The sequence below is a fragment of the Gouania willdenowi genome, chromosome 9 (assembly GCF_900634775.1).
Source record: "Gouania willdenowi chromosome 9, fGouWil2.1, whole genome shotgun sequence".
Taxonomy (NCBI): Eukaryota; Metazoa; Chordata; class Actinopteri; order Blenniiformes; family Gobiesocidae; genus Gouania; species Gouania willdenowi.
In genome coordinates this window covers 34,511,001-34,523,804 of record NC_041052.1, presented here as the reverse complement: position 1 = coordinate 34,523,804, position 12,804 = coordinate 34,511,001, and the positions used below count along the sequence as shown (strand labels likewise).

At 34.2% G+C, this 12,804-nt stretch overlaps 1 protein-coding gene across 11 annotated transcripts in view; it reads right to left on the bottom strand.

Moving 5' to 3' along the window:
• Nucleotides 1-12,804, bottom strand: part of LOC114469240 (membrane-associated phosphatidylinositol transfer protein 2-like) — a 108,691-nt gene that overhangs the window by 60,313 nt on the left and 35,574 nt on the right. For 10 of the 11 annotated variants that reach the window (XR_003674741.1, XM_028456529.1, XM_028456536.1 and 7 more), the window contains exon 2: nucleotides 607-851. Coding sequence is in view for 10 of the 11 variants with exons in the window: in XM_028456529.1 (XP_028312330.1) it covers nucleotides 607-684 (78 nt within the window). In the remaining variant the exon portion in view is untranslated. The remainder of the gene's footprint in view (nucleotides 1-606; nucleotides 852-12,804) is intronic. The other variant, XM_028456531.1, reaches the window with a different exon arrangement.

Genomic DNA, 12,804 nt, shown 5'->3' with positions numbered 1-12,804 from the left:
ACATTGGGTCACAAACACGTAAGATCATCCCACAAAGGCGAAACAAGGTGGTATAACGGCTACTAAAAGTGGAACTGATTGTGAGTACTCTTTGATTTATCTCTATACTGGATTATCTATAAACTGAACGTAAAGATATTAACTGTAATATCAACCTGCCGTTGTTTGTTTTACCTGTGAGGTAGTTTGAGAGGGAGGACCTCACATTCTGATGTAGGGTAGGTGGAGCCAGGATTGTCAGAAGGAGGAATTTCCAGGTTGTGACGTCACAACACGAGAAAAATCCAACTGGCCCGTTTGGAGCTGAATTTTTACAAAATGTGGAATAACAAGGGAGGGAGGAAACAGAACTTTTTCAACTTTGGCACTCTGAATGAGGCTAAAGGGATGTATATCGCTATAGCAAAATCATTGTAAAGTTAATTTTTCACAATACTGCCCCTTTAATTCAGATTTTTTTTTTTTTTGAAAGCGTGATAAAGTAGGAATTCAAGGCTGATGGGCTGTGGCTGTGTGTGTGTGTGTGTGTGTGTGTGTGTCTTTTGTTTCTCATTGCATGTGTGTTTTGGTAAAAGCTTTCCATGACCTGTGAAGGTTTCACCTCACCTGAATCATGTAGAGCTGGGCAATGCGGTATTCATCCACACTCATGGGCATGGGGATGCGGTACTCCTTGATAAGCATGATGACTCTTTGACGGGAGGAAAAGAAGATCAGGGAAAAGATTTACAAGCAAGAAAAGGGGGGAAGAAGGGAGTGAAGGGAAGTGGGGGAGAGGGGAGAGAACAAACTCCTCGCACTCCTATGTGTGACGGGGTCAAATCACCAGCTGAAGACCTTGTTGATGATTCCTATGAGAAAGAGAAGAAAGTAAAAAACATTAGGTCGTATTAAAAACATGGATTTCAAGACCAAAATCATTCAACATTTATCAAAGCTTTCAACATTAATTATTAGCAAACTCACTCACTCATAAAATCAGCATGTGACAAAAGACTATTTTGCAGATTTGAATATGAACTGTGATTTTAGTTGTAATTGTAATCACTGTAATCACAATTGAGTTGTAATAGAACATGGAGAATTGAAACCCTATTAAAATGCTAATATTCTATTTTCTTAATATAACAACAAGTACAAGATACAAGAAAACAAATCAAAACTTTTTAAAAAATCCTTAAAGTTGATAAATATTTAGCAATAAAAACTAAATACTAAATTAGTTTGAGGTGTTTCTTGTATTTGCATTTAATTGCAGGATTAAAAAAAAGGGTTAAATTTGTCATTTAGAAGTTGTTTGATATTTACATCATAAAAAAGGACCAAAATCACTCAACATTTAATAAAGCTTTCATAATCAATCAGCAAAACCACTCACTCGTAAAATCACCATATGATAACAAACCATTTTGCAGATTTAAATTTGAATTAATTGATTATGTAAAAGGGACAATGCCCAATAATAAACAGACAGGCTGAATGTATGATTATGGCCAAAATGATAATCATGATTTTTTTTTTTTTATCAATATTGTAATCATGATTATAATGACAATTATTCATCATGTTGAGGAAAAATCTGTATTTCTTTTGTATTAATTTAAAAAAAAAAAAACTTTATATGAACAGTTACCAGTGCAAAATTAATCTTTTGATTTTAATTTTGCAGCCATAGCTAGCAAAAAAGGCTAGTCTTCATCTGGTGTCCCTGGCCAGATTTTAAAAGGCAACTTAAAATGTAAAAAGTTATTAAAATATAGAGAGAATACACCAAAACGACAAAAGAGAGCAGGTATGACAAAATACCAAAATTATTACTAATAAAACAAAGTAAAACCAAGCCTGGCTTAAAAAACTCACAGTAAAATACAACTACAACACAATTCAAAACAAAATAGTTAATCCACACTTACAATGTACAAAAATGTGAATAAAATCAAATAAAAGGCTGTGAGTGTGAGCATAATCAGTGGTCAAGAAGCCATATTTTTAGCTGGTGGTGCATGTGCCGAGATGAGAGGAAAAAAAACTAATCTCACGCGTAGATGAAAATGAGAGCTGGATGAGTGTCATCCAGGTCAAATACTGGAGTAGTTACTGTATATTTAATCCCAGCCTTGGTACCCTGGAGCAGCATCAACGCCGTGTTTCCATCCAGCATCGCACGTCCAAGTAAAGCACTTCTTAGGATAACTTTTCCTTCTTATACACAGGCCACTGCGCATTCTATGCATGTAGGGCCGGGGGGGGCACCCATGCCTCAACAGCCACAGTCCCAACCCTCAACCTTAAATTTGTCACATGGTGGGGGCTCACTCGGCATAAGTGGGATTAACAGTGAAACGGGGAGCATTACATAACATCTAAGAAGCCCCCGTGCGTGATCGAGGTTTCACAAATAGCAGCCTTAGAGGAACATAAAGCCTTGTTTTTCAAACACTGGGGCAGATAGAGGTAGGTGTGTGGGCTATACATGCACGACGTGTGGGTGGCGTGAGTTTCAGCAGTCGACTTTGACCGCTAAGGTAAGAAGAAGAACACCTCTGCAGAGCTGAGCCACTACATGACTGTACAGTAGTGGGAGTTCATCTTAAAAAAATATCATCAGGTGTCAGATAAGGTAAGAATATCTGTGGAGGAGATCAGCAAAAAGAATGAGAACATGCTTTAAAAAGTTGCATCTCAGAAAAACTAATTGTATTAAATTGCGCATTTTATAAATTTTTAATATACCAACTAGTAGAGCTGCAACCAACGATTTTTGTTTATTTTTATTAATCGGCCAATAAATTAATCGATTAATCAATTAATCAGATTTTTTTTTAAAAAACAGTTCATCTATAAAGCACATTTAAAGACTAAAAACCTGCTTTCTGCTGAGCTGCCACTAGGAGAGAAATTCAAAAAATGCTTTGATTATGGGCGTTACTGATGTAGCAGTAAGACACGCCCACTCAGACAGCACAGAGCTGAGCACAGAAACAGACAGTAATGCACACAATCATGTGTCTGTAGTACACACACACACAATTATTTTTAAATAAAATAACACCAATGAATTCAATTCAAAACTAGAAAAAAAATGCATTTCCTAAAAGAAATGTAATTTACAGCTGAACCCTCTATGAAATAATGCAGAAGATCTGATGAAAACACTTGAATTGGGTTGAAAAACATAGATATATACTATTGTTAACATGGATCAGAAATTACGTGACTAGGAACATATGGATTATGTTCAATGTACCCATTAAACGGAAATTAAAAAAAAGAAAAATACTCAGTAATGGTTGGGTGTAGAAATGTAACAAATTACTTCCCTTCTTTTAAAAAATACTTAAGTACAAGTAAAATTACTAATTTAGAAATATACTCAAAAAACTACAAGTACCCATAAAAGCAACTCAATTACAGTAATGTGAGTACTTGTAATCTGTTACTTTCAACTCTGCTCGTACAAGATATAAGAATATAGTACACAATTATTTATTTTCTTAATCAAAACTTTATAAAAAATCCTTAAAGTGGATAAATATATAGCAATAAAACTAAATTCTAAATTAGATTGTGGTGTTTCTTGTATTTGCATGTTATTGCAGGATTAAAAAAACAAACAAATGTGGCTTTCAGGGTTAAAATTGTCATTTAGAAATAGTTAAAAGGATCTTTTAAAGGTAAAAACACCATCTTGGTTTGGCCTGTGTTTGACTATCTAACTGTCACTGCTCAGTATTGCGTAACCCTAACATTCGCTCATATCTGACCTTTCACAGTGACTGGATCAGGCTATGGAACGTGGCCATGGTCTCTAATAATCCCAACAACGTTCCTGCTGTGTTACTTCTCCTCCAGAGAAACACCAGCGTTAGTGTTAGTGAGGCTCAGAGTGAGGCACTAACGTGTGCCGTTGTTGTTGTTGTTGTTGTTGTTGTTGTTGTTGTTGTTGTTGTTGTTGTTCAATGTTGGCCCGAGCAGCAAGGTTGTAATCACATAACTGATCATTAATTACAATAATGACGTAATTATAAGTGTAAATATAATTGAAAAAATCTGTTGCTGTTGTAATCATATTTATATTGTAAATTAATTTCAGACAATTGACTGTAATTGTAATTGGCATGGAAATTCTATAAAAACTGTCAATTAAGGTTTAATTAAATGCAAACCCGTAGAACCTTGTTACAGTTTTATGACTCACACATACGTAGTTAATGATTATTAAAATGTGTTTCATATCAACTAGGGATTTCCCGATACAACTTTATCATTTCCAATATGATAACGATATTGCAGCCTTGCATATCGACTGATAATGATATTGATCTGATATCTGGGCATGTTGTTCAGAAGAAGAGAGCTGCCCTGTCGTCTGAAAATGTAAACATGCTTGTGTGTTTGAGGAACCGGCACAGTGCTAAGAAACCAGTCATGTGGACAACCCACATATATACAGTAGTAGCTCTTTGGTTTTGTTCATTTTGTTAAGAATAGGATGGGAAAAGATAAGGCAGGGTTACACAGACTTTGCTGAATACAATATGAGAGCTGTTACTGGCACAATTTCTTTGTTTTAATTGTTTTTGTAACACCCTATGTTGAGCCGACTTTGTAGTAAGGGATGATTTTGTGTTTTGTTTTATTTCTACCCATGTGAGGTGGTTAGGCACAAACATTCTGTGTTCTATTTGCTTTGATGTGGTACGTTTAGATGACGAATTGAAAATGTCTGCTGTGATGCAGAAGGATCATTTATTTATTTTAAGCTCTTTGAAAGCTGGATGTTCAATAATTCTTTCCAAATGTTGAGTTGGGCACTAAACTGTCTATCATGTTAATTTTCCCATTTGATGATTCCTGTTGGGCTGAGTTTTAAATGTTGCATTGATAAATATTTTTGCATAATGTCAACATATTGGTCTACTCCAATGTTTGTAAGAGTATTATAAAGTTGAAAAAAATCCTTTTAATGTACAATCAGAACAGATACACAATAGGCAATTAATCATGAGTTAATTATGGAAGTCGTGTGATTAAAAACAATTAATTGTTTATATATAAATTAGGTGTGTATTGCCATAAATCTGAAGAAACGATTCACGATTTGCATGTCATGATACAATTTATCCGGATACTAAACAATACAATATACATTGCAATATATTGCGCCGTCAATAATTAGAAATTTAACCTTTACAAGTACAAAATGGAATGAAATACAATTTATTTCACTTTTTTAAACTTGCAAGAACAAGTACATTTTAACCAACTGTAATTCAAGTACCAATATCAAAAACAAGTGGTAAGTTTATTAAACGGTCAAATTACGATACATTTTTCAAAAACGTTTAACTTTTGCTTCTAGATTCTGATTCGGTTTTTAAATTCTTAATAAAAAAGTAACCACATACATCTATAAAAGTGTCCAGTATGTTTCATGAAAGTAAAGTGAAATCAACTTCCAGCTAAAATACACTGAGGAGTGAGGTAGTTTTACAAGGTCTGATGTGGTTCACTGACACACAGTGACCGGGCATTTACGTGCTATGCATATGTTAGCACCAATAAATATTTTTTTTTGTTATAAAACAAAATTGATTTGGACCTTTTTTAGATCGATACGATAATCGTGCCGTGAAATATCGCAATATATCGCAGAATTGATTTTTTCTTACACCCTTTATATAGATATATATTTATTTATTTTTTTTACCTCATCTGTACATGCTGTCAAAGGTTAAAACTACATGTAGTTATGCATGTTTTATTATCGCAATGAAATAAACATGTTTTATTATTGACTAATTGTGACCATCACCAGCCCTCCCTAAGGAAGGGTAAGAAAAACATTATAAGAGGGAAGATATTAAAAGAGTGGGCAGTCGAAACATATTTAAATTTTTGTCGACTAATAAAAACAAAACCACGGAACGAAATCCAATTGTGATCTTATGCATTGATCACATCAAATCTTACTGTGTATTTACAAACATTAATACTATCCCATATCCGATTGATAAATGCTAAATTCTCATTTATAAAGCTCGTTTTTAAAAGTTTGAACTATAATACATGTCACTATTATTTAAAAAAAAAAAAAAACATTTAAATTAAAATAAAAAACTACCAGGGGGAGCCACTAGGGGAGCAGCTGAGCAGAACAGTGGAGTTCCAGTGCGTTAAACTGCATTTAGTCAATCATTCATATCAGTTAAAGGAGCACATTTCTAGAACTCCCTCCCACCACAAATCAAATCGTAGACAGTTTTAAAGCAGTTCAATGTTCATGTAAAACATTGTCTTAAACAGGGACAAAAGCACTAGTGTTTTTATCTCCTTTTTTTCTTCTTTTTTCTGTTACTTTTTATGATGTCTGTATCGTTTGTTTTGTGTAAGTTGTACTTCTTGTTTTAAAGTGTTTTATGATGTTATAGTAAAAGCCAGGTCAGGGACAAATCCGCTAATTAGCCTGAGTTAGTAGAAACCCCATATACTATATATGTTCCTGAGGCAATGATGTTTGATTGTCCATGATAAATAAATGAATAAATACATTTTAAAAAAATGTATCTTTAAAAATTGCATAAACACTTATGCTTTATATTGTAGTCCACTATATGTGTAACAGATTTAGTCGACTATAATCTGAATATCATTTAGTTGACTAAAACTAGACTATAACTGAAACTGAAACATTTTTACTAAAACTAAGTAGAATTTTAGTCGAAAGACTAAGGCTGTGTTTGAAATCGCATACCAACGTACTACACACTACATATTTAAGGAGTATATACTGTCTACTATAAACTATAAGTAGGATTAGGATGATGAGCATTCCCACTTAAGTATACTTCCAAGTTTCCCAAGATGCATTTAGAACCTACAACATAATAAACCTGAATCACACTGAGGCCAAATATGTCCTTTGATTCTCCACCTTTGAAAGTTATGGAAACATTTTAAGTGAGAAAGTGACCAAGTAGAATATCAACATGTGCTCATTTGATCCATGAAACTCACGTATACACATTTCATGTCAACATTTCAGAGATTTTCAGAGACCCTCCATTGTGCTACTGACAAAACTTTCAGTTAACTTCAAAACAAGAGCCCCATTTACAAAAGGGTTCAAAACTGACTAACTAAACTAGAAGAGATGCTTTTATTTTGAAAAGATTGTCTTACAATCTCAGTATGTGACTGCTACATACTGCGATGTACCCGCGCTGGAATTGCCATGAGCAATACATAAGAGATTGTTTTATTGATTTTAAAAAAACGCTTCAAACATCACATCAGTCGACGATCAATAAAAAAATCAACCAATGATTTATATGAATACAACAGCTTATTATTGTAAAGTTACATTAGGTTAACTGTTATTTATTGCAATATAATAAACTATTCCTATTCGTATTGAGATTGCTGCATGAAACACTATTACTTTAGTCAAGTTGTTGACTGAGATTGTCACTCACTCAGCACAGCGGAACTAGCAAAAATCACAGCGGAACTAGCAAAAATTCATTTGCCGGTAGTGCACATGCTCATAATCGATCTCAGTACGAGGTAAACACAGTCCGTGACAGCGGTCCCAGAACCATTTTACATTCTGCTCGCAATGCATCATGGATCGATTGAGTATGACTAGTGTGCTCACCGTGCACACATAAAAAATACCCAGTATACATCTGGGTATTTTTCAAGTACTCAATCTTTCTATACTACCTAAAGTGAAAGCACTACATACTCATTTTGACGTCTGACTTAGTATGAGTAGTACATTAGTATGCAATTTCGAACACAGCCTTTGACTAAAATAAATAATCTGAAACCTATAAAATGTAAAATCAATAACAGTGGTTGACTCACTTAATCCTATTTAGCATGTTTTCATATGATTTAGGGAAAGATGAGAAAATAAATGCAGAAATGGGAAATTTTGAAACGGAAAATCGGTGGTCAGACAAAACCGCAGAACAATTTTACTGTCTTTGTTTTGGAAGAAAATGTTCATACCTATTGTATGCTAAGGTTTTCTTTTTTTTTCAGACAACTTTTTTCAAGAAAAGAAGCCCAGAAAGAACACACAAAGACACAGCAAAGCGGTCAGCAGACGCCTCTGAGGAAGACTGGCAGTTGTCGAAACATGTCAGGAGAGCAAAGTGATTTCAAAGCAATTTCCTGAAAAAAGTTGTCTGAACAAAAGAAAACCTGAACATATTCAAAATGAACTTGCTTGAATTCCATAGCTATTGTAACCCATCATAATAAATGTGTTAAGATCTGACTGTACGTAAAGCAGCACAGCAGAGGGATTCATTATCTTTTCACAACAATTTCGTACCTTTTCATTAAACAAACAGTTAATAGAAGCAAATAAAGACAGATCTCACAGCTCAGACCACATTATGCAATGTAACTTCATCGTCTACACACCACTAATGGATTAGATAAACCAACCACACACATGTCACTGAAATTAGGACAGACGTTATTTTCTTATTTAGCTTTAACTTATTGAGTTATCGGCCCTTGTTGCACTGTGTTTAAGCTCGTCTAGTTCCCTCTAATAATCCTGGCACCAGCAGAACACGCTTCAAGTGCTAACCCAAACTGTGCCTTTGTAAGTCCAGCTGGTGCAACAGATTTGTCTCCCTGATGGCACAGATGCAGCAAAGCTCATCTTTATCCCTGTTGCATCATCTATTAAAAGTCCACAGTCATCTGAATGTTTACTGTCTTTGATTTTATACACAAGATGGGTTCATTTTTTAATTTAAAATCAGTTCAGTTTTCCTAGAATGACTAATTGCATTAAGGGAAGTTGGATATGAGTGTCAGATTTTTGCTTGGGGAATAATAGACTTTTCTTTTTTAAATAACCAGACTAAACCTCTAGTATTTTATAGAATCTTTTGATAGAGCTGGATATTAAAATTCACAACAGGTACCCTTTAAAAAAAATGTGGACTTCAGGACCATAATCAGCAAGTGTGGATTAAAATCGAGTAAACATATTATTGCAATTATAAGTGTACATGGATCGTATATATTATTATGAACATCTCTGATTGTTTTCTCTGTTGGTGTTTAATTGTACGCAAATAGTTTTTTGTTTCTTTTTGTTTTTCTTTTCTTGTCCCTGCTCGAAACAAACAAATAAATAAATAAAAAATGGTTGAGTTGGGGTAAATTATATTTGTATGTATAAAAATATAACTTGATAATTAATTACAATTATGATGGAATTCTAACAGTAATTGTAATTGTAAAAATCCGCTGCTGTTGTAATTGTCATTTAATTGTAATTGAGTTCAGATAATTGACTTTTTAATTAGAATTGGCATGAAAATTCTATAAAAACAGTCATTTATAATTTAAACCCAAATGTATGGAACCATGTTACAGTTTGATGGCTTACACATACTGTACGAACTGAACAATTATTAAAATATGTTTCATATAAACTTTTCCCACTATCTTTTAATTCTCTTGAGGATCATTTTATTATTTAAAAAAACGTTTTAAATCGAGGGGTATATCGGCAGAAAGAATGCTTAGACATGCACACCAAAAATATTAATACCAATATTTTCATTGATTAGGAAGCCTAACAAGATAACCAAATTGCATGATCGATAATTTTTTTTTAGTGTATTTTACAGCTGATTTAAGACATGGATTAAAACTGACTGATTATCATAAGACAATAGTTCTCAAACAAAGTAACCCCTTTTCTCGACTGCAACATTTTGCTCAGAAAACTATGAAAAAAACAACTATAGAGCACAATGATGTAATAAACGAGTGATACACCACATTATAAAAAATCCCATTTGGTAAATAAGTGGAAATAAACTGTATTTAGTGCCTCCTGAATAAATTTATTTCCATAGTTTTTATCATTTCCGGACCGGAAATGATAAAAACTTAAAATAAAAATTCCAGTCATCTCACGCTTGTATTTTCAGTTCATGTTCTAATCAAGATCATTTCCATCATCATCCATAATATGACCATTTTTAACTAAAAATAAACAATATAAAACTTGGTGTTTTTAAAGCTTTCTTTTGTTAATTTACCACTCTTAAGAATTTGAAGATGCAAGATACTCTTTTGTTGTTATTTCTTTATGTTAATTTAGTTGTTTGTTGTTTTTTTTTTTTCTTTTTACTGTTTTTAAGTTGTCATTTGCATGATCAAAATAATTAAATCATACCCCCATTTGAGAAACACTGCCATAAGAGATGCCAAAAGAAAGCTAACGCAGAAGAAAGGATACGTTTTAGGGGGTTATTTATTTCAGGCTGAGTAATTGGGATTAATTGTAATTTAACTTTAGGAATTGAGACTGTAATTGTAATTGACTTTCAGGAGGAAAATAATAATTGTAATTTTAATTGTAATTGGAAAAAATGCTGCTCACCGTAATCGTAATTGAACATGGGTAATTGATGGTGTAATTGTAATAAAAAAAAATGTAATTTACCCCAACCCTAGCGTGTACATATGTATAGCAGGAAAATGTAGGAAACTTTTAATACAATATTTCTCATCAACCCTAACCCTAATATTACCTTAAGAGGTTTTATTGTATTTTATTACTAAAATAAATAAATAAAAAGTGTAATAAATCCTATTTACAATGCCCCACTTGTGATGTGACCAAATATTATGAGCTTATTCGCAGAGTCTGTTAGTTTGATCAACACAACCGTGTGTGCTTCATTTAAAGTGGTACAGCAGATACAAAAGCTCCCTGAAAAAGATTTGCTCCTAATTACTTTGAGCCAGTGATTCTCTGCTTCTTCCCTCTGTGACCGATGCAGATAATGGGCACAGCACTGGACCATGATCCAGTCTCGAAAGAGTCCTGGCACCACGCTTGACCCAGAAAAAAAAAAGCCAAAAAAAGCACTCACACTGAAAGCTTAAAAATAGCCTGGTCACAATACTCCAAGCATACGCACGCAGAGTGCTTGACGTTGTTTGCTCAGAGAATATGCTCATTCCCTTCTAAAAATACTGTCTCTGCCCCCCTCTAGGCTATGACGCAATAGCAGCGCGCGCCAATGCACAGCGCTCATCACAAAGCTACCTTCCATTTCTCTGCTCCTGTTTTCCACAATGAAGATTCCCACTGAACATTTTTACAGCCTGATGAAACTGTGCCAGCCTATAACAGGATCACACACACTAACGTGTATAATGCTGTACATTCCTGAAGGTTTAATAAGTCATCAAATACTGAATAAAAAGCGTAACCTTCTTTTTCCTATGTTCCATTTGAAAGCTTAATGAGATCATCTTTCAGATATTCTCAATTAATTTCTATATTCTCTCAAAACACGATGCATAGTGCCACAAGATCGGGGTATACTGAAAACCAGACATGGGCAACTGGTGGCTCGAGGGCCACACGTGGCCCTCAATCAAATTTGTCCGGCCCCCAAAAATAAATGCACAAACTGAATCTAATAGGGATGTAAAGATTAACTGTAAGGCACTTAAAAATCGATTGAAATGTGTCACGGTTCACAGCGATACTCTGAAATTGAATAGCAGTAAAAAAAATATATATATATTTGTTTTTTTTTTTAAACAGCAGAGGGCGCTATTTATTTAGAATTTGAAATTCAGGACGCACCACCGTGTTTTAAATCAGAAGTGTGGAAGCATTTTGGCTTCCCCAAGACAAAATGAAAGAGGTGAGAAAGAAAAAAAACATGTGAAATCCAAGGTGAGAGGAGCACAGAGAGGAAAGGGAGAAACAAGAGAGTGAGAATGAAAACCACAGTTTGTTTATTTATATTATTTTTTTGATATGAGATTTGTTTTAAAGTACAATTGTTAAGACACAAAATTCAGTTTTTAAAGAGAAAAGGAACTGTGCAACTGAAAATGTATTTTGTGCCTTAACAATTGGACTTTAAAAAAAAAAAAAAAACAGTCATTTTACTGTATTTACGTCAAATATTTGTTTAGACCAGCAGAGGGCGCTGGTAACCCAGTAGTCGGTTGGCATGCAGTGAAGAAGAGAAGCTACGCTAGCAGACAGAGCTAATAGAAAAACGTGACTTTTACAGATATTCTTTTGGTGCTAAAGAAGTAAAGAATCATTTATGAGCATGTTTAACAGTAAATGGCGGCCAGAAAGAAAATAGTAGCAGATTCCGCCCGTCACGTCCACTTCTGGAAGGATAAATATATAGCGCCCTCTGCTGTTTAAAAAAAGTACTGCGATTCAATTTTCAGAGCATCGATGTGAACCGTGGTACCTATGAATCGATTTTTAACTGCCTTACGATTAATCGTTACATCTCTAGTATGTACAATTGTGAGCCTTGTATAGAAACAACTAGAGGTGTCCCGATCCGATATTGATATTGGTCCGATATCAGCCAGAGAGCGAATATTGGATTTTATCGAACTGCATCTAAAATCACCGATATAAGCTCTCCGATAAAATGTTCCACTCCAGCACTTCTATCCATAGGTGACTGTGGTTGTCACTCCAACAAAGTAACCTACTGTTGCTGACTATTGTTTTCTGTTTGAGTAACATCACTTGATCAAATCTTTTCTAACATTCCACACTACAAAATAAGTAATAAAAGTATGTGTGATTCGTGCTGATATCGTATCGGATCAACTTCGGTATCGGCCGATATGCAAGGCGGCAATATCGGTATCATATCGGAAGTGAAAAAGTTGTAACGGGACATCCCTAGAAACAACCACTTCCCCCATTTCCAAAGCTCAAATACAGAGTCCTCTCAGAACACTTTGCTCAAGGGTTATTAT